Genomic DNA, 21545 nt, shown 5'->3' with positions numbered 1-21545 from the left:
AAGCATTCACTAGTTTTATAGACTGTTGTAGAACCACTAGAAAACATTTTGTATATTAAACGATGTTAAACTTTTCACTTTTTTCCAACAGTATTTCACTTTTTGTCCTATAGTGTTTTAAGGGCTTTGCATACTGAGTCTCTTCTTAAAAATTATTCAGTGCAAGTTGCAGACAAGTGTATAATATTTGCACAGCGGAAACCAGGCAGTTAAAATCATGGAGCCATATTCTGTGCACACTTACTCTACAAATCCCAAGTAACTCTGCTGACCTCACTGGATTTAAACTAGATTTATAATGAAATTCAGAAATTGTCCCATACTTTCACTGATTAAGCTTCAAAGTCATTTACTTGTGACCTTTTCTGAGCACAAAGACATTTTAGACAGTGTTACATAAGCATCTTGCTAGAAAGAATATGACTTCAGTTAAAAAACGATGGCAACAATTACAGTTTCTCCTTCTTCAATCTTCTTTAATATTGCTGGAATTAAAAAAGATATTTCCTACTATATTATCTTCATTTCTGATCCTGTTCTCTGGCTCAAAGAAACAGAAAAAGTACATCTAGAAGCAACTTACTTGGTGGCATATTTTATCCACTGCAACAAATCACGATTTTTTCTTTATTTAACATTATTTTCTTCTGCATCCTCTCAAATGTCCCAAAAAGTACAGCTTCTAGCACTTCTCAGGAAACTAGTCTACATTCTTGCCAGGTTGTCAGGCAGAGTGAGTATGCTCATCTGGGGGCTGTGAAATAACAGCCTAGCCCAGGGGAGTATCTTTCTACTAGTAGTAAAAAGGTAGGAATGGAGTAAGACAAACCCCAAACCATAAACTAAGATCAAGCCCTTGACATGTACTTGAGACAAAACTACCAATACTACCTCTGGAATTTTATTGCTTTGCACTACCCTGAATGTTTTCCCTATGGAAAACCCTCTCCATAGCCTCTGTCATGGAGCAATGCATCCATCTCAGAGCTTCACTAGGTGATGTTAGAACCCACGATGACATTCCTAACAGGACAGACACCCCTTGAAACCTGGCATATTTTTGACACCACACCTACATAACTCATTCACAACTGGGAGCAGTTCTGATGTGGAGTTTTGCAGTATCAGTGTAATCGCACTTGTGTGGTACTTTCAAAGAGAGGTTGCATAGCACAAGGTTTGCAACATGAATACAAAGAGTGGTGACCAGAAAGATCATTAATTCATACATCTAAATACATGCTGTACATTCTGACTCTCTTCTTTTCTCTCTGGTCAGTTAATAGTAGCAATTTTCCAATCTGCACGGAACATATTTTGAACTTGTGAAGTCATTTTGGCTACAGGGAACAGGAATGACTCCCGGTATTACACTTCCATTCATGCTACTGATCAAGCTTGACTCATTAGAGTAACATAACAGAGCTCTTCCAGCCAAAGGTACTTCCTTTTAAATGAACACAACATTAACTGTATTTAATGAATGTAAAAATTTTTCCATCTTAAAAAAAAAATTATGTTTTATGACTCTGACTCACAGTTTGCTGCACTTGTGTAGGTGCTTATGGTATCAATCCTTATTATATTTTCACATTGTGAAAACTTTAAATTTGAAAATGTGAATTTAACATATTCATATTCACATTTGCACATACTTTGGCTGGATATAAATGATAATAGAGTGGGATATCTATTTATTGTCATCATCTACAAACCCACTGTTTTCTAGTAAAGTGCTACTTTGGCTCCCTCCCCAAAAAATTTTGCAGGACTTTATACAATTGCATTAAAGCCTTACCATTACCCATGCTGCATCTACAGTCACAGAACATGAAACTATGTCCTCACCACAAAGGCAGGCTGACACGTTTAGAAGAAGTTAAGCAAAGATTCACTCTCGCCAGAAAGCACATTTGAAGTCTGTGAAGTTCAATATTAGTTCATAAAAAGCCAGGAACTGACCTTAAAATCTCATGTCTCAGTATTTTTTATTCTACTGAGTGAGACTAAGGCTGGACCTGCTCTCAGTGAACTGGCATGTAGCTCTGTCTTGAGGAAGGGAATGAGTGAGTAGGAACAGATCCATTTTTAATCTAGCAATGGGCAGGAAGACTGAAACACATTTCAGTCCCATTTCTTCCATAAGGAATATGGTCTAACCACACTCATGCCTGATGGTTGGAGGATCCAGGGAACATGGGGCACAGAGAAGGGTATTGGCGGGTGCCCAGGCTGAACCTCAAAATGGAGCTGGCAGGCTCAACTCATGTCCCACAGTTCAGATGCCACCTCAGTGTGTCTCTTCCATGTAATGCAACCAGGGCCCTTTCCCAAAGATCCCTTTATAAACCTTCTCTTGCAAAGATTAGGCTTCCTGTTAATCCACAGCTAGTCAAAAATGCTTTTGTGCAATGTATCTCACATTTTCAACTGGGAAAAACCCCTGCAGTTGTGACACATTGCTTTTATATCTATTATATTTAAAAATACAGGCAAATAAAAACAAAGTCCTTAAAATAGAAACCTATAATTGCTTTTCATTTGAAGACCCTGCTGTGAATTTACATGCTAAAGCTCACAGCCCACTCATCTCACCACTGGAAAGGCCTAGGTCAAATAGATTCTTTTTCAATGGTGATAAAAGTTAGGATGGACAGCCAATAAGGCAAATCTGCATATGTATCAGGAGGAGAGATGGGGCAGATAAACTGTTAGGGAGAGTGGTAGCTGCAGGTCCTTTCTACCCGAGGGTTGCCAATACAGACAAGGAGAGTTAGAAGGACAGAGTGATAGATTAGATAAGGTGACTGCTACAGCATCTTTATTCTTGTAGATAACTTTGTTTTGTATACAATCAGAAGAGCTTCATTCAAATACAAATGGTTTGTTGTGGCTTCACCAGCAGCTACTGTGTAAAAAGCGTAATTTTCATTTACAAAAGTATTCTGTGAAAAGGTCCATTTCTCTGATGTTACCTTGCAATGATACCATACAGAGGCCTGTTACAGAGGCCTGTTCTTGTCTGTTGAGCTGCTAGGGAGCTAGTATTATTTAGAAGTAATGTTATTCTAAAACTAGCTGATTCTTCAATTAAAAAAAAAAAAGATTTTTATTATTGTAAGGCTATAAAAAACAAATGGTCTTTTAAAATTAATCTCAAAATGTAGCAATTAATTAATGATAGAGAGGTCAAGTTTCACTTATTGGCCTTGGATTATCATATTCAATCCCTTTCAGTCTTTTTCCATGGCAAAATAAATTCCTACTACCACAAGCCCATGTGCATTCCATACTGTGTGGTTTTACCCCTTTACCTCAGCATTTGCTTTTAGTAAGCTATTTAATTTGGTCTTGGCATTTAGACACTGCAGGAAACTATTAACATGTGAAACATCCCTTTTCACAGATATGAGCTCCTAATTAAACACAGAGTAAATTATCTCTGCCTTTATAGCCTTGATTAATTCCAACAAGTTAATCTTTGTCTCCATTCAATGCCCAATACAGGGAGCTGTTTGGGGTGCTTGTTTATCCCAGTAAAACCGCTCTCACTGAACAGTGCCTCTAAATGAAGTTTGAGGAAAGAGGGACTGGTTGTCTCCACAGCAGCTTTCTTGGCTTTGCAATAACTCTACAAGTCCTCCAATTACAGGAGCTTGGGCCAAACAGAGAAGAGACTGCAGAAAGATGCCTCCCATCTCATCACTTGGCTTCACAGTTACTTCCTCAAGTCCTGGTGGTGTGAGCAGAAAGCTCCCTGACACACAAGAGACAAACAGGGCTTAGGAAATATAAGTGGCGGATTCCACCAGCCAAACAAAATACTGCTTGAACACTGGTGGAAGAACTGTATCTCACCTGTGACAGGTCTCCTGCATGTGAGAAAGACTTGGCTCTTGGCCTTTGTGTGTTTCCACTTCAGAGCTCACAAACCTCATCTGACAAGATGGTCCCAATAACACAACCAATTCAGAATCACAGAATCATTGAGGTTGAAAAAGACCCTTAAGATCATCAAATACAAACATAACTGTAAGATTACCAAGTCCACCAATGGAAATTGATTCCATTTCAATTAGTTATTATTATTTTTCTACTTCTATTGCAAAACCACTTAGAGGTACCAACTGCAGTTGATGCCTGATCATATAGGAACAACAAGCACGAGCAGATAAACTTCATCTTTGTGGAGAAGTGATGCTGCTTTAAATTGGGGGCTGTCTGTGATGAATAAATTAGTGTGCAGTAGCTAGACGGTGAATTTGTAGCCCACAAGCTAGGCTGCACTAGGCTATTGCATGGTCACTGTGAAAGCAGAGTAAGTTACTGTAATAGTTACTGTATACTAATGACACCCATAAAGAATATAGCACAAAGTAGCTAGTGAACTATATATTCACATCCTAGCTAAGTATCCACTTATTTCTTCAATGCATCAATGTACAACCGAAATTAGAAACCATATGAGTTGGTGCAACCCATGTTTCTTTTTGTGCTGCAACAAAAATAAAACTGGAAGCACTAACAGGTTAAGATAGGAACAGGAGATGAGGGACCTCTACTCCAGTAATCTACATGAGGATCAGCACTCAGCTCTTTTCCAACCCAGCTTCTCCATCTGCTCTTCCCTGCACCAAAGCTCAGGGTCCTGTCCCATGACTCAGGTGTCCAGCCCTGCTCCCTGGTTTGGTCACTCACTTCCCTACTTCTTCAGGGTTTATTGTAGCCCAGTGATGACCCCAGCATGGATCAGCAGAGCAGCCTGTTTCCTGCATGCTTGCTGACTTTCCCCTGAACTGCCCCATGATCATCACAGACAAACAAAAGAATTTCCAGTTTAGTGAGTTTAGTTATTTTTTATTTAAGGCTTGTTAAAAGCTTTTTCCTTCTGATGTAACTAATGTGAAAGTGCAGGAAGTGATCAGTTAAACCCAAGGAGAGTCTGAGTGGACACTTGCCCTGGCTGGAGACACAGATAGAGTGCCATGTTAAGGCATGCTGCGTGAAGTTTTCAGAATACCATTTTCTGCCAGATTCTAACTCATGATATGCAATTTTCCCCATCTCCCCAGGCCAGAGCTGTGGGATCTCCCTGGTTCCTGGCCCCATGAGAGGAGGGTGAGGTGAGTGCCCCATGCTGAGTCACAGAACCCAAGGGGGATGTTACAGAACACTTGGCCTCCAGCCTGTGATGTGTGCCTCTCCTGATGTCAGTGCCAGGCCATGAGTCCTGATGCAGTGAGTGTGTCCCTTATGACATCTGCTCTCCTTTCCAGGCTTAAAAACAGGGAATAAAAGGAGAATAAAAGCCCTGCAAGTTTTCCAAAGCAGAATCTTTTTGTCACCCCATGTCTGTATAATCTGTCTCTTGGCTGGGGCCTGGGGAGTGCTGCCAGCAGGAATACCAATGCAACATTACTCATCCTCACCATCCCTAGCAAATACCAGAGATGTGTTTCTTTCACATGTGTAAGACAATTTCCAAAACAAAGAATTTAAATACACATTACTAATCTTATTTGGATTCTGTCCAGAAGAACTAAACAAAAGCCTTTTAAATAATAAGATAATATAGTAAAATCAAACTACTATGTTTTAGAAATATCTATTCAAAACTGTAAGAAATAACTGCCAGAAATATTCAGACACATACCAGCAGTTCTGTCATTTGGGTACATATATTATGGGGTTTTTTGAGACTAATCCTTTGCTCATATTTTTTCTGCTCAGTTTCTCTCACGAGCCTGGCTGTTATTTCCCCATTCTCTCTCTGGTTAGTCACATTCTCTTCTCAACTTCCTCCTCGTTCTGTTTGTATGTCCACTTCTGGGGTCATGCCTTCACCTTTTCACTATCTGCCTTGCTTGGGTGTTTGCTCAGAGAAGAAGCATTTCTTGCTATGGGACCTCAGCACTGGTGGCTGCCTCTGCTCCCCTCCATCATGCTACTTCTCAGTTTTGCCCCTAGGAGCTTTGGAAAGCTGAATTAATGAGCATGGACAGTGTCATTTTGAAAGATGCAAGGCAGTTTACAAAAGATGGAAAGATGTGTTTTTACCGGATCAAAGCCTCTGCAAGGCTAAAGACACCTCTTGGCCCTCTGAAAGAAGCAGAGCTCTTTCAGGAGAGATTTTGTACCTAACCTTTCATAATGCTCTGTTCTGTAAATTACAATAAAACTAAATTCTGTTATGTGAAACTAGCACCCTCCTCATCTCTCCACCTTCGAGTTATGTGCTGAAAGCTCCAGTTGCGGCCACTTGAGTGATGGGACAGGACTGGCTACAAAGTCAGCTGGCAACATTATGAGGACTATTTTGGTTGCAGGCAGCAGCTAAGTCCTGTTAGTGGAGGGGCTGTCAAAGCTGCCTGGCTTTGCTGTTCTGCAGAGCAGGCTCAGCAAGGCCAAGCTCTGCCCCACACCCAAGCTCCTACCACAGATCGAGTTCAGGGCTCCATTGCTGTGCTGTGTTACCTGAGGGGCTTCTGCAGCCCTGCCAGTCATTGTGTCCACTGCTGAGCACTTCCCTAGGACCCTACTGCAGTGCAGATTATGAAAAAAATGTTTTGAGAGAAAGAAGTCTTCAAATAATGCAATTGCTCACACCCACACCCCAAAAAGGGAAATATTTATAAACAATTCTGCCATTATTTATATAGTTTCCATGGCTCTCCTCTGTCAAACTCCATCTGTGCTTTCCATGAGACCATCTTCCTTACGCTGCATTTACTCTCTGGCTGTAACTTTTCACAGATAAGGGAGGGATTTCGTTCATAATTTTGACTGAACAAACTGCAAGCAGGAAGAAATGTCACTCCTCAATGATGACATATTTAAGCTAAATTATTATAACGTCCAATACCTGAGAGGGGTAACAATGCAGAAAAAGTCAGCGGTTATAGCAAAGGCCTCTTGTCTACACCGTAACATCTTGAGGTGCTGCTGTATCAGACAATGTTTCCTGCTGGAAGCTGGTTGTGAGTGAGGAGGCTACTGTGTAAAAGGGGGTCAGAAAAGATCAGCATGTTTCCCTGTCCAGCAGAAGGGCAGTCGTGTGTCACACAAGAATCAGGCCACTCCTGTGCACAGAAGGCTTTCATTTCCTGCCCTTGTTCTTGCACATGACATGCATTTTCGGTACAGGGTAGCACTTCTACCCACTCTCCAAAAACCGTTTCTACTGATTTGTGCTGCTGTTACATAGGAAATGATGACTGTGGTGCAGAGTGTTTCCTGCAGGTTAATGGCTGGATGGGAGCAAATGGTGGTCTATAAGTAAGGTGAAGGATATTAACTCCAAACAGTCAATAAATCTTTAGGAAATGCCCTGACCTCTGTTAGTTATTGCCATAAAAATTGGGAAAAAAATCCCCTGCATTTTTTCTGTATGACATAGCCACCACTGGTATGCATAGAATATATATTAGTAAATCCTTTGGCTCTCTCTAAGGGCTGTAGTCATCATAATTTGCTATTTTGAGGGAAAGACATGCTGATGTGCTGGGAGGAGTGGGGGAAGGAAACCATGATTGCTTTGAAAACCGCAGTCAGAAATTAAGGCTTAGTTTTTCATTTTCTGAAATGTCTTTACTTCCTTATAGCATCAGTTTTTTAATTCTTACTGTTGTTTAGAATTTTAGGCTCCAGTCCTCAGAGCCATTTACTTCATCCCTTCCCTTGGATAGCTCCTATTACTTTTTTCTCAGAGGATTCACCAGGATATGACTGTGTGGTGTTTGTGTGAAATATGTGTGTGTGCAGAGGAGGAAATGAGAACAGAATCAGCATTTGAAAAGGATGTTACAGCACAGATAACCAGCAAGCAGCTCTGAATGTAGATAGTAACAGACAAACTTCACCTCTGCTCGAAGAGGAGGTTATAAAGGTGAGAAGCTTAACAGGAAGGTAGTAACATCTACTTAATTCTTAACACTTTACTGAGATCTTCCCTGCACAACCTTTTTTCTCCTGTGCCTTTCATTACAGTGTGCGCTCCTTCTATCAATATACTTTATGGACATTTTATTGCCTTTAAGAACATCTCAGAAACAACTTCAGCTTATATAAGGACTAACAAGATTTCAACACCCTGTGTCCTTGCCCCTCACAAGACATCACTGCACAAACTATTCCAAGGAATTCTTTCAGAAGGGATACCTTGCTGTTGCCCATAAATCCAAGGGCAAGCAGATGAAAAAATTAAAACTTTGATGACACTAAATGATTCAAATTAATTAAATAAGGCATAGGAGTACTTTAACAAATGCTATCCTACCATGCAACTCAGCAGTATTTGAAAGACAATGCTATTGTATTTCTATCAGAGTCAGCAGTAGGTGCAATAGTCTTTGGATAAGATCCTCTGCCCTCCTGGCAGGCTCTTGAGGAGATGGAGGCAAGACCAATGCCTGAAGTGACTTGGAGGATGATGAAGGCACTGTGTAGTCCAGCCCAATTTAGGTACTGATGATGGACGTTGGAAAATATACTCCCTTTCAAAGTTTTGTGGCAACATTGTGCATTAAAGGCAAATGCTACACTTGTATTATTAGAGCAGCTCTAGTTACAGGGCTAGGGAGAGGCACGAGATTTAACAGATCTGGTCCAGTCAATAATCATCATCATCATGGCTAGGCTTCGTGAATGAAGATTTGGGAAGGGCTCTACCCACGTTTCTTGCAAGCGCGTTGGTGGCTAAAAAGGCCAATACGAGAAAGGCATGTCCGGTTGCAAAAGACACAGCAGAAAGACTCCTTAGATGGTATATTCTGCAAGGCTCGATTCTTTCTGCGTTGTCTTTTCTCCTCAAGAGTGATCCTGCGCGCTTTCTCAAAAGCATCAGCAGCGTTACAGATGGTGTGTCTCCAGACCTCCAGATTGGAGGCCAGAGTAGACCAGTTATGGTGATCAATATGGCCAAGGCTGAGTTGTTGTTTCAGGGAGTCCTTGTATCTTCTCTTCGGGGCTCCTCTCTTGCGGCAGCCAGTGGCAAGTTCACCATAGAGCAGCATCTTAGGGAGGTGGTGGTCCTTCATCCTGGAGACCTGCCCAGCCCAACGCAGCTGTGTTCTCAGTAGCATGGCCTCAATACTTGTGATTGCTGCTTGTTCAAGAACAGATGTATTGGTCACATAATCTGACCAGTGGATGTTTAGGATTGTGTGGAGGCAGCGTTGATGGAAGCGTTCTAGGAGACGCAGGTGGTGGTGGTAGATGACCCATGATTCGGAACCATATAAAAGAGTAGACAGCACTATGGCTCTGTAAACACTGATCTTTGTGCTTTTCTTCAAGTGTTTATTATGCCAAACTCTTTTATGGAGTTTTCCAAAAACACTATATGCCTTTGCTAACCTGTTGTCTATCTCCCCATCAGTCTTACCATCCAAGGACATGAGGCTGCCTAGGTAATTAAACTGTTGGACTGATTTGAGTTCTGATTGGCCGATGGTGATGTGGGGATGATGGAGGACTTCCTGAGGTGCAGGTTGATAGAGTAATTTACAGGTGGAACTAAATTGCCACACATGCCACTCTTTCTGTCCTTTTCATTAATCTTCTTCTTGCTTGCTCAACACTATTCACAAATGCTAAGTTCACCGACAGTGAAGCTTTTTCACACAGTGTTGCATGGATTTGGTCCATGCATTCCTAGGGACTTGCAAACTACAGGTTGAAAATTGTTAATCTCTCCCTCTGCATAGACCTTGCATAAGCCAAGAGCACCTCCGCTGCACAATTCCTCGTGGTTTTCTTAAACAATTGCTATCCTCTGTGATAAAGATGCCTTTGCACACAAGATGATGCACATCAGCCACACCACTGCCTTGTTACTATCCATATAATTCTCATCTCTCCATTGCAGAAGGTGAATGTTTTTGCCAGGCCTTCTACACACTGACCAGCAGTTCAAGTACATCACCAGTCTGCAGAAGCTGTTGCCTTTAGTTTTCAAACCTATATTCTCTGTGTTTGCAAAACAAACCTTCTTGTGACCCTTTCTGGCATTATAACTCCATTACTGAGTTTCTTTCCATGAAGGCTGGGAAAGCACTGGGAGACAACAGATATCCTATCTACTGCCCTTGAACCAGTTGCTTAACCTGTGTTGTTTGTCAAGACCACTGATCCTACTATACCTAAGAAGTTTTTGGAAGCCAACCTTACCTGCCAACAGCGATATCACAGGGTACTTTGTGAACCACATAGGGCTTTACCAAGGCACACCTAACAGCTCACAGCTGTTAAGTCTCAGCAGTTCCCGACACTGAGAAGTGGCTTGCCCCTCAGACACGCTTCTCTGTGTTGTGAATCTTTTGAGAAGTACCTAATTTCACTGATCAGCCATCTCTGGTGACCTGTGTAGCTTAGCAGCTCACCTTTCTTAGGCACCACCAGCAGCATTGACTTTCCTCATTCTTTATTTAAGAATCTTTCTTTTTTTTTTCTTTCTGCGTGTTATATAGCACATGTGAGTTTCCAAATAGACCAGCTCCTCCTCCTTGCAAAGCCATCCCCTCTTTGCACCTTTCTTTTCACTGATTTATGGATGACACTCTTAACTTCCTCTGCTACAATGCAATCCTCATCATCAATCTGCTTGTAGAGTTCTATATTTTGGAATATTATCTTTACAGTGCCTTTTCCTGAGATCATCAGTTGTTCAGCACTGGTGATCTAGAGTCTGATGTGCAGTACTTCCTACTTAGTCCTTATTATTTTAAATAAATTATTTTAAATTCCTCTCAGTTTGAAAAATCTGAAGATAATTCTGCCATTTTGAAGCTCCCAGAAAAATGGTGTATTTCCACCTAAGGACATCATCATCATGGCTAGGCTTCGCAAACGAAGATTTGGGAAGGGCTCTACCCACATTTGCTACAAGTGTGCTGGTGGCTAAAAAGGCCAATATGAGATAGACAGCTCCAGTTGCAAAAGGCACAACAGAAAGACTCCTTAGGTGGTATCGGCAAGACACGATTCTTTCTGCGTTGTCTTTTCTCCTCGAGAGTGATCCTGCATGCGCTCTCAAAGGAAGCAGCAGCGTTATAGATGGTGTGTCTCCAGACCTCCAGATTGGAGGCCAGAGTAGACCAGTTATGGTGATCAATATGGCCAAGGCTGAGATGTTGTTTCAGGGAGTCCTTGTATCTTCTCTTCGGGGCTCCTCTCTTGCGGCAGCCAGGGGCAAGTTCACCATAAAGCACGATCTTAGGGAGGTGGTGGTTCTTCATCCTGGAGATGCAGGATGTCCTGCCCAGCACAGCTGTGTTCTCAGCAACATGGCCTTAATACTCATAACTGCTGCCTGTTCTAGAACAGACGTTTTAGTGACATAATCTGAGCAGTGGAAGTTTAGGATTGTACGGAGACAGCGTTGATGGAAGCGTTTTAAGAGTCACAGGTGGTGGCGGTAGATGACCCATGATTCGGATCCATGTAAAAGAGTAGACAGCACAATGGCTCTGTAAACACTGATCTTTGTGCTTTTCTTCAAGTGTTTATTTCACCAAACTCTTTTATGGAGTTTTCTGAAAGCTCTATATGCCTTTGTTAACCTGTTGTCTATCTCCTCGTTAATCTTACCGTCTGAGGAGATGAGGCTACCTAGGTAATTAAACTGCTGGACTGATTTGAGCTCTGATTCGAGCTCTGATTCACCAATGGTGATATGGGGATGATGGAAGGCTTCCTGAGGTGCAGGTTGATAGAGAATTCTGTCTTCTTCAAGCTGACTTCCAGCCCAAAAAGCTCAGCAGTGTCTGCAAAGCAGGATGTTAAACGCTGCAGAGCTGCTTCTGTGTGGGTGATGAGGGCGGCGTCATCAGCGTAAAGCAGCTCCCGGACAAGATGGTTTAAGGTCTTGGTGTGGGCCTACGGTTGCCTTAGGTTGAATAGGCTTCCATCAGTACGATATTGAATGTAGATACCATCTTCTTCATCGAGGTCTGCCGTGGCCCTTTGGAGCATCATGCTGAAAAAGATTGTGAATAGGGTTGGTGCAAGAACGCAGCCTTGTTTCACACCATTAGTTATTAGAAAGGGCTCAGAAAGTGCATTGCCATATCTGGCTTGGCCATGCTGATCCTCGTGGAGTGAGATGATCATTTTAAGGAACTTGGGGGGACAACCTGAACGTTCCAAAATCTGCCATAGACCTTTTCTGCTCACAGTATCGAAAGCCTTGGTGAGATCAACAAAGGTTACATAGAGACCTTTGTTCTGTTCCCTACACTTCTCTTGCTTACCTCTGCCTTTTTACAGGCCAGGATATCTTCTAATATCTAGGTGCCTTAACCACTTCCGTAGCATATTCAAGGCAGAACTTTTCAGGATCTGTAGATATTCCTCTGCACTTTGTTCGGAGCTTGTGCCAAAAGCTTGTGGCTCACCATCTTCTCACAGTGCAATTTTGTCATAGGTATCTGTGGCATCTTCTACTGATAACTTGATTTTCCTTCACTGCTTATGCTGCTATGAAGCAACAGGAGATTTTCTGGAACCTTTGTCACTGAGATAAACAAGGGACAAGCGGGTTTTAGGGAAGAATCCCTCATGATACTGTCAATAGCAGCAGGAATATTTCAGGTCAATTTTCTATTTAGCTTGAGCATAATAATGCACATGCAGATGATGTAATAGAAACTTTTTAAGAGAAAGAATCATTCACTTATTGGTTTTTGGTTTTGGGTTCATGTCTGCACTTACTCGTGCAAGCTCCTAGCACCTGGATAGTCCAAAGTGCACAAACATTTCTCTCAAACTGCACTCTAGACTCCTGCCTTTGCAACAGAATCATTTGATCTCCTGAATCATACAGATAGTATGAATGGATTTCATGTAGGTACACAACAGACACAGGTCAGCTAACCTCTGAGCTCCTCCAGCACCTTCGCAAGTTCTTTAAAAACAGAATCTGTATGTGGCAGAGTCAGGGCGCTTAAGGACTCCAAACTTCACTAACTCAAAACAAAAAAGGTTCTTCACCCAGAGAGTGGTCAGATACTGCAACAGGCTCCACAGCGAAGTGGTCATAGCACCAAGGCTGGCAGTGTTTAAGAAGTGTTTGAATGATACTCTCAGACACACAGTGTGACTCTTGGGGATGGTCCTGCGCAGAGATAAGGGTTGGACTCGATGATCCTTGTAAGTCCCTTCCAACATGGCATATTCTGTGATTCTGTGTTTCTGTGAAATTAAAAAAGTCTCACAAAACTAAAACTTCAGAGAGATGTTATAAATAAATAAATAAATAAATATTTTTGCTCTGTACGATATTGTTCTGTAAAAACTCTTTACAGAAGCATCTAGTTCAGAGTAGGCATGAAGAATCTAAACCTAACTTACATACTCTGTGATACAAACCCCATTTTGTGAATTAGAGGAGCACTGGGCAGAGGCACAAGCACAGAATCATGTGGTAAACCAAATGCATTATTTATTATTCAGTAGGGCTTCTGTAACACAATTCTGGACATTGACTCATTCTTTCAGTAAGAAAGAAATTGAATTCTTGTGTGAAGAAAATAAGCTTTCATATTCAGCTACTATGCCAGCAAAAATTGAAACTAACAAACATGAGCTGAAAAGATGTCATAATGTTCTTAGCCTCTGCTCAATAAATATTGACTGAAGTACATCAAAGTGAATGAAGGAAGGTACACAGAGTAATGGTGAAAGATGACACGCAGATTCAGGTTTCTCAGGCCACCAAAGAGCTTGTACATTATAGGCAGCAGGAATGAGAGCTCCCCTTTGCATGAAACTCATCCTCCTCCTGAACATTCATGGCAAACCATTCACACCGCTGCCAGGCTTGGCACTGACAGAGACTTGGGCTGGCACCACCAACACTAAGCTACAATAATCCTTTAAAATAAAATTTGCCATGAGACAACAGGAAGGTGACTCAGAATGCAAGATCCTGTTTTCCACACTTATCTGACCATGAGACCCTGATGGCACTGTCAGTGGTGATGCCCATGAGTGCCAAATCTAATGGTAGTTTTTCTGACACGAAGCCTTTTGGAGACTCAGAGGAAACAGTGAAGACGAGATGAATAGTGTAATTGAAGAATACCCTCTCTCTTCTTTACATCAGACTCAGAGTGTTGGTATAATGTCTGTGACTCTCCTGGAGAGCAGCTTTCTGGCTTCCCACTGTCTGGCATTGTATTCCTAATTCTGCAGCTGAAGTACCTAAGATTGCCTCTCACAGTTCACTGAAATGCAGTGTGATGCCCAAGAGCTGTACATTTTTCTCTACTTCATCTCAGAAATGGATATTAGTCCCTATTACTAAGGCTACCATTGTAAGTCTCTGGATTTTTCAATTCTTCACATAAAGTACAGGGATTGTCTTGGGCTTTCACATGTCACTTCATATCCAGTTAACGATGATTTAAGTTAGTGTAAGTGTATAGGGGAGTATTCTACTTTGCTTAACCTTAAGCAGAATGAATCTTTAAAGTGATGATGTAAAGAAGTGTCACTGATGAGCATACAGCTAAATAATTTTCTCTATTATTCATTTCACACACTAAATCATAGTAGTTTTTACTCTCATTTTTTGCATTTGCTACTTTTCAAGTTAATGATTTGCTTTCCTATTCTAAATCTCTTTTTTTCTAGAAGTAATAATGGAAGTTTTGCGTGAGGAAGCTGGAACTTAAAAGCCGATCAGCAACATGTTAAAGAAATTAAAACTTTGTGGGTGAGTAGAGGGAAGAGTGTTCAGACACAGAGTAAAACTCAGAGTGCAAAGAAGACACTGAGGCTCTCAGCTCCTCTGTGGCCTGAAAAGAACAGCCCCTCTATGGCTTGCTCTGCGTTGGCTTAGTTCCCGCATTACCAGCAAAACAACTGCCTAGCAACCCAGCTTTTCCCACAACATTTCCTGTGTGCCCAGAAAAAAAGTATAGCACCTAATATTCTCTCTGTTTAATCCCCTTATTTGAGAGCTGTATTCAGCCCTCTGTACACATGGGAGCTGTAACTAGCAAGGCAATTGCTGTTGTGTTAGACAGTGCAGACGAAGTCAAACCAGTCCCGTGATCTGTGCTGCAAGTTGTGCAGCAACACTGTGAGCCCTGAGAAGGTTATCTGTTCATCAGACAGACACCAAACTTGCTGCTTCCCTCCACTGCATTTCCCCTAACAAAGGCAGGAAGCCATGGCTGTTAGCAAAAAGGTACTGATATCCTTCCTATTGAGAAACCTGTTTTGTGAACTGCAAGGGAGCTCTCTAGCACACACTTCACAGCCATCGGCAAGAGTCCATTTGAAGGCATAAATAATTCAGTCCTCTAAAAAAATAGTGCTGGTTTGAACATGTGAAATTGCTTTTTCAGTTACTGCCTTTGAGAAACACTTACAGTTATACAGTATAGTTACTAAAAGTTACATTTTCTTTTCTGACATCCCAGCTCCAGCAGCATCTTGCAACTCAGTATTTAAGGTACTTTCCTCACACTTTCAGCACCAGTAAAAGAAAGAGCTGCCCTGAATCTTATGCAGCTGTTTCTGAGCAATATGCTGAGGGGACTGTGGAAAACACAAATTTGCTTGCATGTTCTCTGGAAGCACAAGCCTTCTCATCCCTCCAAAAGACAGCACTGTTGGAGAAGCACTGTAAATAAGCTCTAACTGGCACAATTAAGAAAGCACTCTTAACCAAACATGCAGAAATTAGGGCAGCAACTTACTTGTCGTCTTCATAACTTCCTCAGGAACATTGTCTTTTCAAATGAGTGCAACAGGAAATTGTGGTGATTACGGGTAAGCTGCACGACTGCAGCTCAAACCACCCACTGCAAAGTGCAGAGGCAGTCAGCACTGGATTGGTAAGCAACAACAGACAGCCACCTCCCCTTCTTCTTGTACTTTGCATATAAATCTTAAAATGATGCCATGTGGAGAGAGGTGACTTTAACAAAGATCTACATGTCATATGTCTGAAAAGACTTTATTACTCATGATAGTTCTATGCTCAGAATAGCAATATAAGTAAGCAATAGCACTCACCGCTGTGAAGTTCTCTGAGACCTACAGATAAAAAGCATCCTAGGCCTGCTACTGTTTAACACTGATTTTATCTGGACAGGTGTTCACTGTCTTTATTAAAGGCAATACTGACCTTTAATTCTTCTTCATTACATGGGGATGAACTTGGACCTTCTTGCCCTGTATTTTGCTGCAGTGTGGTAGAGAAGCAATGTGCACACTCATGGGACAAGTAGGTCCAAACGCAACTCCACACATCCTTGCATTCTCTACTGAGGCAGAACTGTGCCCATAGTGAATCAGGACCCTGCTCCTGCCTTCTTACAACTGGGTTTCATAGTAGGGCAAGCAGCTCACTGAAACCGTGCCAGTGTCCTGCAGCCTTTAAGACTGGAACTACAATCTCTGTTTTGTTTCTGAATTAGCATCTGACAGATGCAGAAAGCTGCCACTAATATCCAGCTCACAGAAAAATGTATGTAAGACTGGGAACTGAGGGAAAAGCTCTGATAACATCAGATACTGCAGACAGTTTGGCATGTCTTTAATAACTGTATTGCCTCACAAGGGTTTATACTTTCAACTCTATATTTTTGTCAACATCAATTTAACACCCACTGGATGGTTAGATAAGGTAGAGATTAGCAGCAGAGCAACAAAATATTCATGCAAGTGGATGAAATATTGATAACTAAGTTGTAATTGCAAGAACACCTGAAAAATCTTGCAGAGATGGTGTAGTTGGAAAAGACAGGAGAACCACAGAAAAGAGTAGTTGTACAGGATTGCTGAAGGGCAGATCTAACCTACAGAACCTGTGTTTCTGGGCATGAGTCGAGAAATTTGCAGAATGCCTCTAGGAACTCCTAGCTTTGTAAGCTAAGTCAGCTCCGTGACATAAACTCCAGGAGGTCCTGCTTACATAGCTACATGTCAGACTAAAATTCACTGGAGATGCACATGTAAAAGGAAACATCTGTGCCAGCAACTAAAGCAAGTTAGCAATGCTCTCTTGCATAACACAAACAAAAGGACATAGAGGCTCCCTGAAGGAAAAGTTTTACCTAGCTTCAGTGAAATGCATCTGGTTTCTTTGCATTTTGCCCGTTAAACATTAGAAAGTCTTTCCTCATTGCATCTGCAGATAGTCTGAGCAGCAGTGTCTGGAAAAACATAGTGTGAACTTCTATAGAATCCCTGCCTACACCAAGTGCACCTGCCATGAGGGTTATCTCATACCTTAGGTAATTTTTCCACTTTTTGAAGAACCTGCAAATGCAGGCAAAAAATAGCCACTTCCCCTCCCCCACACTACCTCCACTACCATGTTATCAGCAGATAACTGCAGCAGATGACTTGACAGGAGTGCTGGATGTTACTAGCTGACTGAAGGGAAAAGGCTAGCACCTGACAAGTCAGACATCTCTGCAATTGATCCAGAACTAAAGGTCCTTTTGTCCTTGAGTTTCATCCTCTATTTCTTCCCTGGGTTCTTCTTATTGCCTTAACCCTCTATTTCCTTTTCAAGTGATTCTTCCCTTTCTAGCTTCTTCACTTCACTCTTATTCCTAGAAGCACAGAATCATAGAATGGTTTCTGTTGGAATGCACCTTTAAAGGTCATGCAGTCCAAACTCCCTGAAGTGAGCAGGGACATATTCTACTAGCTCAGGTTGGTCAGAGCTCTGTCCAACCTGACCTTGAATATTTCTAGGTGTGGTGCATCCACCACCTCTCTGATTGTTTCTCTTTCTCCCCATATTCTTCCCTTCAGTACAGACTATATAGTACAATCCTTTATCATTGCTCTCTCCCTTCTTTCCTTGCCCCCTCCACCCACCACTTTTTCAGGTATAGCCATCATTTGTCTTCCTTCAGTTTAACACTGGTAACTCCTCTGTGGAAGTTCATCCAGCTGTCCTGTCCTCTTTCTCTTAGCCCATCACTCTGGCTAAGGATTGCCAATTATTTTGAGCTGTACTGCATGGATGTAACTGAATTGCAGTGTGATAGGGGTAGAGAACCCAGATGTGACATGCTAGGGACCAGCTGCCCAAAATAGTGTTTATGTTGCAATACGTGGCTCTGAAACGATTGACTTTCTATTTAACTTCAGAGCCCCAATCTTTGCATGAAACCAGAACAGCTAAAGGAAAGAGGCACCTGAACTGTTACTAACAAGGAATGCTTTCAATCCAAGCTCTGTGAGGGGCTCAGTCACTGGTTCTGGTGGTTGGGTGTTTGACCAGCTGCCAGTAAGATCCCCTTGAAATGCTGGGTGTTACATACCTGGCTCTTCCCTGAAGGCAAGCACTGCCATCCCCTATACTCACAGATGTGAACTCTGTGTGGCAACTGGGCACCCATGCCAGTGCTTTTTCACACACGTTGCAGGCACTACCATCAAAGACCTCCAATTTTTAATAATCCACTCCTCAGATCAGTATATGGAAGGTCCATATTCCATTTTTACCTCCTCAAATTGAAAGTGTTGCTCTTTGCACTGAATATTTACACATTTACACCGAGTCTCTCCTTGATCCTGATGTTTAAGCATTCACCTAGGTTTGGGGAAACCCATTTATTGGTAGGATATTTAATGTTAATTATTTGCAAGAGTAGACAGAGGATCCCAAGCCTTCTGTTCCTCTCCCAATCTAGACAAGTGGTCTAGTTATGAAGTTACTAATTATTTCATAAAGCTGTCCTATTTTACAATAGAAAAGATTAAAACTGCCTCATCCTATAGCATTATGTAGCTAATTTAAGCATCCATAATAGAGGTGAGTTCAAAAACTCATGGACAGAAGATGAACTTAACGCAAGTTTTTGAACTATTATTTAAAGGTGAAATTATCTTGCACATTGAACCAGATTAATTGAATACCAAATGTACCTAGTCTTACCACTCAGTTCAGTGGCTATTTGCTCAAAATAGAGATCTCAATGTAGCTTAGCTACATGCACTGGGTAGCAACAGACTGTACACAAAACATACACTTAACTCCTTAGGGAACTTCACTGCTGGAAAGTTGGCACACAAAAACTCCTCTTTGTGTTGTGCAGAAGTACTGCAGGGGTTTTGAAGATATAAATTTTTAACTCTGATACCCAAGTCTTTGTTTTTCTGATGCAATACACTTGTGGCTAAATGAAACACTGAAGTATATTTCCTTGCTAGAAGTTCTATCTTCCCCTGAGATTAACGAGGTTTACTCACTGCCATTTTCTCTTGTGATCCAGACAATTGTTTAGATAAATATTGTGGAGGTAAATATTTATCTTGTTACCACTGATTGCATTTGGGTAATGTTAAGACATCACCTGCCTGCAAATGCCTCCACTGCATTTCTACTACTGTTTTCAGTTGGTAAGACACCTTGCTGTCCTCACTCAAACAAAGATTACTGAAAATACAGCCATTTTTTCTTTGCAACAAATTCTAACAGTTCCAGAATGAACAGATCAGCTAAACCAGATCTGTAGTTCATATCTATAATTTACATCTGAAAATGGAGACTGTGCAGGTTCACTGGATGGAGACACAAATACCTGAGGACTAAATAATTACTCTAAACAGTCTGTTTTGATAAACGTTGCCTGAAATAAAACCAAACCACAGAAATTCATATTGAAATCTTGCTTCTCTAGAGCTGATAATACCATCTATAGTAAATAGGTGTTTATGCAAGTTTATTTTTTGAAAGAATAAGGAACTGTTTTGGAGTTGAGCCTTATTGTTACGCAAAGTTCATTCTTTACATTAGCTATTCTCATTAATGGACAAATTCCTGAGCAACATTTTTAAAATACAGTTATTGCTTCTTATTTTGTTTCTTTAATTCAAACCATGTGGCTTCACTGTGGGGGAAGAGACAAGGGTAAATATAAAACCAAGCATGGCATCAAGTAGGTCCTCTTTTTTAGAAAGGGAAACATTTTCATTTGAAATGCCCTTTTTAAGGAAAATCCTCTCAAGAAGATCTGAGTAACAGAAATGTTTCAGGGCTGCTCCTCCTCCACTCCTCGTAAAGACATGTTTCCCACAGTATGTTTGCAAGTTATTTGCAAACTGTATATCTGAAATCAATACAAGACACCTCCTTTTCAAATTCAAAACTGATTTCTGGCCAGTTAAAAAACAATGTCCTAACAATTCCTTGTCATCTTTTCAGAAGATTTGTTAACACAGCTGGAAATAATCACTCATTCAGCAGGAATCCCTATATTGCATCTTACGGGGGGGGGAAAAAAAAGAAAAGCAGAAAGGCTATCCCTGACCCACTAGAATGACTCAGGCCATTGGAAAGGAATGATTAGCAAACTAAGATGACTTTTTCAAATGTGGCCACACTGATATTGTGCTGCAAAAATATGTACAATACAAAGAAAAGAAATCCCATTTGTTTTATTGACCTCAGCAAGAATACAACGTATGGAATCTCTGTGAGATTGCTGTATTTCTAGCATTTCCAGCTGTGATCTCTCATGGCTGTAACTCCTCTTAGCACTCAGGGCAATTACTTAACTGTACAATACATTTCTTTTACTTCACTTTGTCAGTTCCATACCTGTTTATTTTGACCTTATGCAGCCTAAGCACTAGTTCAAAATCCATTGATTTAAAGTATGTCTTTACACAGAAAATGTTCAGGAAGGGCCACACTTCTGTGGCTTGCTCTTCACAGACTTTCTCTTAATCTCACTGTTTTCACTGACAATGTTAAGTTTCTGATTTTCTGAATTCTTTGAGACCAATGGAGACCACACGAGAGAGAAAGAACCATCAATCCGACTCCACATTGCCTATGATGAAAAAATTCTTAATTTGGTCCTCTTCACTTGCAATTTACAGAAACCAGTGCAAGACATGGCATTCCCCAAGTTTCTTTTGAATATAGCATATAATTGGGTGATGGAATTTTTTTACAGTGTAGGACATCCCATTATATATTATCATATATAAAAAACTTCTTTCTAGGAAATGCAGAATTTCAAGTGAAATGAAAATTTAATATGAGAAGTTTAGCCTCAGATTAAACCCATTCTTTCTCTCAACCCACTTCTTTTCTCAGAACTTAGGTCTCTAAGAGATATACCAAAAATATTTACAGGCATAGAAAATCTAAACACTATAACTTATTTCAAACATTAAAAAATGTGTTTTGTATATCTAAATCCAGGCATGTTCTATATTTCTCTTTTCTATTGAAGGGTTACATAGGTTTTGCAGAATTAGGGCTTCTTGTCAGTTAACAGTATCAGATAAAATTTCCTCCCTTAGGTCATGCACATATAAACTATTCTGATGTTTCTCTTGTTATCTTTCATCCTGGTTTCTCAGTCACATTCTCTTTATCACTGTTTCCTGAGATTCGACTTACCATTGGACTATATTGGTTCAAAACGGAGTAAGGTATTTTAAGTACTAACAAGTGATCACACTAAGGATTTAAAACACAGATCATTGGAATTTTGGCATTAATGGCCTGCCTCCCTCATCCACTAACTCTTAGTGACAGTAATTTCTTATTTTTAAAGACA

General features: G+C 41.0%; 1 protein-coding gene across 2 annotated transcripts in view; it reads right to left on the bottom strand.

The window, feature by feature from the left end:
* CEP85L (centrosomal protein 85 like) overlaps positions 1 to 15732 on the bottom strand; it is a 145757-nt gene extending 130025 nt beyond the window's left edge. For both annotated transcript variants that reach the window (XR_003535708.1, XM_027692456.1), the window contains exon 1: positions 15705 to 15732. Coding sequence is in view for 1 of the 2 variants with exons in the window: in XM_027692456.1 (XP_027548257.1) it covers positions 15705 to 15717 (13 nt within the window). In the remaining variant the exon portion in view is untranslated. The remainder of the gene's footprint in view (positions 1 to 15704) is intronic.
* Between the last annotated feature and the right edge of the window lie 5813 nt (positions 15733 to 21545).

Source organism: Neopelma chrysocephalum, unplaced genomic scaffold, assembly GCF_003984885.1.
Source record: "Neopelma chrysocephalum unplaced genomic scaffold, ASM398488v2 Primary Assembly neopelma1_23, whole genome shotgun sequence".
In the NCBI taxonomy this organism is placed as follows: domain Eukaryota; kingdom Metazoa; phylum Chordata; class Aves; order Passeriformes; family Pipridae; genus Neopelma; species Neopelma chrysocephalum.
This window is presented reverse-complemented; position numbering and strand designations above follow the sequence as displayed.